Source organism: Thalassophryne amazonica, chromosome 15 (assembly GCF_902500255.1).
Source record: "Thalassophryne amazonica chromosome 15, fThaAma1.1, whole genome shotgun sequence".
Classification (NCBI taxonomy): domain Eukaryota; kingdom Metazoa; phylum Chordata; class Actinopteri; order Batrachoidiformes; family Batrachoididae; genus Thalassophryne; species Thalassophryne amazonica.
In genome coordinates this window covers 64929817-64935816 of record NC_047117.1, presented here as the reverse complement: position 1 = coordinate 64935816, position 6000 = coordinate 64929817, and the positions used below count along the sequence as shown (strand labels likewise).

The 6000-nt window shown below is 53.4% G+C and overlaps 1 protein-coding gene across 1 annotated transcript in view; it reads right to left on the bottom strand.

Annotated features, from left to right (window-relative positions):
* Positions 1-350: 350 nt before the first annotated feature.
* The window catches only part of LOC117526513, a 39873-nt gene continuing 34223 nt past the window's right edge, over positions 351-6000 (bottom strand). Inside the window, exon 3 of the mRNA XM_034188574.1 lies at positions 351-1203. Within this exon, the coding sequence (XP_034044465.1) occupies positions 1150-1203 (54 nt within the window). The 3' untranslated portion in view covers positions 351-1149. The remainder of the gene's footprint in view (positions 1204-6000) is intronic.

Below are 6000 nucleotides of genomic sequence, written 5' to 3'. Positions count from 1 at the left end.
AATGTGGAAAAAGTGAAGCACTGTGAATACTTTCCGGATGCACCGTCATACCAAGCACCATCACTCCCCCTTACCTCACCTCATTTTTAGACATCAGCAGTTATATGCTGTATTTACACCATGTGAGTGCTGGGCGTGAAAATGTCAGCTGTCTTGACTGGAAACTCCCAATGACACTTGAGCTCGCTGGGTAGACAAGTGTAATTTACTGGAGCTTTTCAGAATGTACCTCAGTTTCTCAAATGGAATTGTGGCTTAAATATGCATTTTATTTCTGACATATCTGACAAAGTAATTATGAAATGCAGCATGAAATAAGTGCATTGATTGAGAGCATTAGTTGACATATACCGAGTCACCCATTTATTTGATACACTTATACAGTATAATAAAATAAAGTAAAATCCATAGAGTCAATCCATCAAACTCTTCCATAATTTAATAAAATATTTGACTTCCACCAGACAGTAGAGCAGGTATCTCAGTGGGATAAGGAGTTGGACTAACAATATGTAGACCTGAGTTAGATTCAAGATCATGCAACCTGTCTGTGTCCCTGAACAAAACACTTCATCTGTATTGCTCCAGTCCGCCCAGCTGTAAATGGGTACCAGCCTTGCCTTTGGGCAGTAACCGTTGTTGGACTATCCCTCTCCGTGGGGAGTTGTAGACTCTCATATGACTCTCACACTACAGATTACTTTTAAAACAGAAAAGGTACAGTATTAATTCCATCTTTGATATATTTTAATTTCTCTGCTCTCCAGTGCGCATTGTCATTCCGTTGCTGTTGTGCATGTCATCATGGAGTTTTCAAATGTCACCAACCAGCACTGTAAGAAGGATTTAGCCTTTAATAAGTGGCCCTCCTGAGACACTGCCCCGTATTCTTCTTGGTGAAAAACTCCACAAGGTTTTCAGACTTTTTGTTGATCCCAGTGCTCCTGACCCCATTTTTTATTCTCAATCCCTGACCTCGTTTTAAAGTCCTCTGCTTTCTCACTCCTCCTCATCACCCTATTTTGGCTTTCTTTGTACATTCCGTCAGTCTTCCACCTCCAACCTTGAAACACCTTCTTTCTTCCTTTGTTTCACCCTGATGTCTCCTCATTTGTCTTCCTTGTTGTGTCCGTTGACGAGGTATGATTCTCAGTGTTGCACCAGAAGAGTCTTCTGTTTGGGGGCTTGGGGACTCTTGAGGATCTGTGGTTAAGGAGAGAAGAAGAAGAGTGGTAATACTTGAAAAAAAAAACCTGCATTTCCAAGCAAATATTAAGGGTTCAAGCACCCCTCATGCCACCATGTATCCTGCCCCAAACAGGGACCATGGAGAGGCTGTCCATACACTTGCCAAATTTCATGTCATACGATTATCCCGTTAATGAGAAAACCCATCAGAGCACAAGGTCCAACTTAAAGTAAAAAACTTGCCAACACAGCAAAATATTTGAAAGGTTCCACTCCACATTTTCTGTTGTGAAAGTGTAGTGACACGGACCCACAACAGGGGGCGCAAATGAACGGTCAATAGATGAGCCAAAAAGTAACAATTTAATGTTGTGAAATGTGCACAACGAAATACAGACAATCTCAGAATATAATTACAGTCAAATCACAAAGGTGACGTGTGGGCAGGCTCGAGGATAGAAGACGTCTGTCCTGAGAAGAGCCGGAACCACACGATTTCCGCCGCCACCGAACCTGGTGAATACTGGAGCCGCCAAGTCCCGAATTCCCAGGTGATCACCGTCCCCGACTGTCGGATCTGGTACTGCTGGCGAGAACAAAGACAGTCAAGTGTAGGTGTGTGCACACCCAGTAACAACAACGGTGGGAATGCCACCTCCACCTCTCACTCAATACGCTGATGAATTTACAGTGATCCCTCAGAGGAAAAGAGTGCCGTCCTGCACTCACTCAGCCTCCACAGGAAGAGGGACCGGTACTCCTGCAAACACTCACAATATACAGCTTATATGTGACACAAATGGCTGAGGATATTACCTCCAATGAAGTACGATATCTCGGCAACGAGGTGGAGATGACGTCTGGTCTTTATGGAGTGAGATGATGTTGAGTAGATGGGTGACAGCTGTCAAGAGATAATGAGTGACAGCTGTCACCCCCGGCTGTGTCTGTGGCGGCAGCGCCCTCTCGTGCCTGAAGCCCGCACTTCAGGCAGGGCGCCCACTGGTGGTGGGCCAGCAGTACCTCCTCTTCTGGCGGCCCACACACAACAGGACCCCCCCCTCAACGGGCGCCTCCTGGCGCCCGACCAGGCTTGTTCAGGTGACGGTGGTAGAAGTCGGCCAGGAGGGCCGGATCCAGGATGAAGCTCCTCTTCACCCAGGAGCGTTCTTCGGGTCCATACCCCTCCCAGTCCACCAAGTACTGGAACCCCCGGCCCATCCGACGGACGTCCAGGAGCCGGCGCACCGTCCAAGCCGGCTCCCCGTCGATGATCCGAGCAGGAGGCGGCGCTGGTCCGGGAGCACAGAGGGGTGAGGTGTGGTGAGGCTTGATTCGTGACACGTGAAAAACCGGATGGATCCGCAGTGAAGCCGGGAGTTGGAGCTTCACTGCGGCAGGACTGAGGACTTTGAGGATCTTGAATGGTCCGATATATCTGTCCTGAAGTTTCGGGGAGTCCACCTTTAGGGGGATGTCCTTTGCGGAAAGCCACACCTCCTGCCCGGGTTGGTAAGCAGGGGCCGGGGAAAGCCGGCGGTCTGCATGGGTCTTCGCCCTCGTCCGGGCCTTCAACAAGGCAGAACGGGCGGAGCGCCACACCTGACGGCACTTCCGCAGGTGGGCCTGGACCGAGGGCACACCGACCTCTCCCTCCACCACGGGAAACAATGGGGGCTGATACCCCAAACACACCTCAAATGGGGACAGGCCGGTGGCAGAGGACACCTGGCTGTTATGCGCATACTCGATCCAGGCCAGATGTTTACTCCAGGCCGTCGGGTGTGCGGACGTCACACAGCGTAGAGCTTGCTCCAATTCCTGATTGGCCCGTTCTGCCTGTCCATTGGTCTGCGGATGATACCCGGACGAGAGGCTCACAGTAGCCCCCAGTTCCCGGCAGAAGCTCCTCCAGACGTGTGAGGAGAACTGGGGACCACGATCTGAGACGATGTCGGTGGGTATCCCATGCAGACGGACGACGTGGTGGACCAGGAGGTCTGCTGTCTCCTGGGCTGTTGGGAGCTTCGGGAGGGCCACGAAGTGGGCCGCCTTGGAAAATCGGTCCACTATTGTGAAGATGGTGGTGTTGCCCTGGGACGGCGGGAGGCCCGTGACAAAATCCAGGCCGATGTGGGACCAGGGGCGATGAGGCACAGGTAATGGCTGGAGAAGTCCTTGGGACCTTTTATGGTCTGCCTTGCCCCTGGCACAGGTGGTGCAGGCCTGGATGTACTCCCGGACGTCGGCCTCCATAGACGCCCACCAGAAGCGCTGCCGGACAACTGCCACGGTCCTTCGCACCCCTGGATGACAGGAGAGCTTGGAACCGTGACAGAAGTCCAAGACTGCAGCTCTGGCCTCTGGTGGGACGTACAACCGGTTCTTCGGACCTGTTCCTGGGTCCGGGCTCCGTGCCAGGGCCTCCCGGACGATCTTCTCCACGTCCCAGGTGAGGGTGGCCACGATAGTGGACTCAGGCAGGATGGGCTCCGGTGGATCCGACAGTGCAGTCTTGACCTCCTCTTCGTGTACCCGGGACAAGGCATCCGACCTCTGGTTCTTGGTCCCGGGGCAATAGGTGATCCGGAAGTCAAAACGCCCGAAGAACAGTGACCAGCGGGCTTGCCTGGGGTTCAGCCGCTTGGCGGTCCTGATATATTCCAGGTTCCGATGGTCAGTGAAAACCGTGAACGGCACAGATGCTCCCTTCAACAGGTGTCTCCACTCCTCAAGAGCCTCTTTCACCGCAAGGAGTTCTCGATTGCCGACGTCATAGTTCCGTTCAGCCGGGGTCAACCTGCGTGAAACGTAGGCACACGGGTGAAGAACCTTATCGGTCTCTCCGCTCTGGGATAGCACGGCTCCTATCCCTGAGTCAGAGGCATCCACTTCAACCACGAACTGGCGGCTAGGGTCGGGCTGCACCAAAACTGGCGCAGTAGAGAACCGTCGTTTCAACTCCTTGAACGCGGCTTCGCACCGATCCGACCAGGTGAAGGGGACTTTTGGAGAGGTCAGGGCTGTCAGGGGGCTAACTACCTGACTGTAGCCCTTAATGAACCTCCTATAGAAATTAGCGAAACCGAGGAACTGTTGCAGCTTCCTACGGCTTGTTGGTTGGGGCCAATCTCTCACCGCCGCAACCTTGACCGGATCAGGGGCGACGGAGTTAGAGGAGATGATAAACCCCAGGAAGGACAAAGACGTGCGGTGAAACTCGCACTTCTCGCACTTCACAAACAGTCGGTTCTCTAATAACCGCTGCAGGACCTGACGTACATGCTGGACATAGGTCTCAGGATCCAGAGAAAAGATGAGAATATCGTCCAGATATACGAAGACAAATCGGTGCAGGAAGTCCCGCAAGACGTCGTTAACCAAGGCTTGGAACGTCGCGGGGGGCGTTGGTGAGGCCGAACGGCATGACCAGGTACTCAAAGTGACCTAACGGGGTGTTAAATGCTGTCTTCCATTCGTCTCCCTTCCGGATCCGAACCAGGTGATACGCATTTCTAAGATCCAGCTTAGTAAAGATTTTGGCTCCATGCAGGGGGGTGAACACGGAATCCAACAATGGCAACGGGTATCGGTTGCGAACCATAATCTCATTCAGCCCCCTGTAATCAATGCATGGACGGAGTCCGCCATCTTTCTTGCCCACAAAAAAGAAACCTGCCCCCATCGGGGAGGTGGAGTTCCGGATCAGCCCGGCAGCTAATGAGTCCCGGATGTAGGTCTCCATTGATTCGCGCTCAGGTCGTGAGAGGTTGTACAGCCTGCTGGACGGGAACTCAGCGCCTGGAACCAAATCAATGGCACAATCGTACGGACGGTGCAGGGGAAGGGTGAGTGCCAGATCCTTGCTGAAGACGTCAGCAAGATCGTGGTACTCAACCGGCACTGCCGTCAGATTGGGCGGGACTTTGACCTCCTCCTTAGCCTGTAAACCGGGAGGAACCCGAGGATCCTAAACACACCCGATGGCAGGTTTGGCTCCACTGAACCACCACCCCAGACGGCCAATCAATCTGGGGATTGCGCTTCAACATCCATGGGAAGCCCAAAATCACGCGGGAGGTAGAAGGAGTTACAAAAAACTCAATCTCATCCCGATGGTTTCCAGACACCACCAGAGTTACTGGTTGTGTCTTGTGTGTGATTAAAGGGAGGAGGGTGCCATCTAGTGCCCACACCTGCAATGGCGAAGGAAGCGCCACCAGAGGGAGCCCTACCTCCCTTGCCCATCTGCTGTCTAGCAAATTCCCTTCTGACCCCGTGTCCACCAGTGCTGGGGCTTGAAGGGTTAAATCCCCGCTCAGGATTGTAACTGGGAGTCGTGTGGCAATCTGTGTGTGTCTCACGTGAATGTTTTGACCCCCCCTTAGCCCAGTCTCTGAGGGCGGTTGTTGTTGTGGCCGTTTGGGGCAGTTTTTCTGTGTGTGCTCCTTTGAGCTGCAGAGAAAACACTCCCCGCGGATCAGCCTCCTCATTTTGGCCCTGTGCGTTTCCCTAACAACGTCAGCAGGGGGAGCTGTTGCCCCACAGAGCGCTGCGGCTGTGGAGCGTTGGGAGGGCGACCCCTTTTCGAACCCGGAAGGGAGAGGGGCGGCGGGTATCCGGCCACGTCCTTCGCCCCGCTCCCGACGGCGTTCCTCCAACCGATTGTCTAACCGTATAACGAGATCGATAAGCCCATCTAAATCCCGCGGTTCCTCCTTAGCTACCAGATGCTCCTTCAGGACCAACGACAGTCCGTTTATGAAGGCGGCACGGAGCACAACGTTATTCCAGCCGGACCTCACAGCCGCG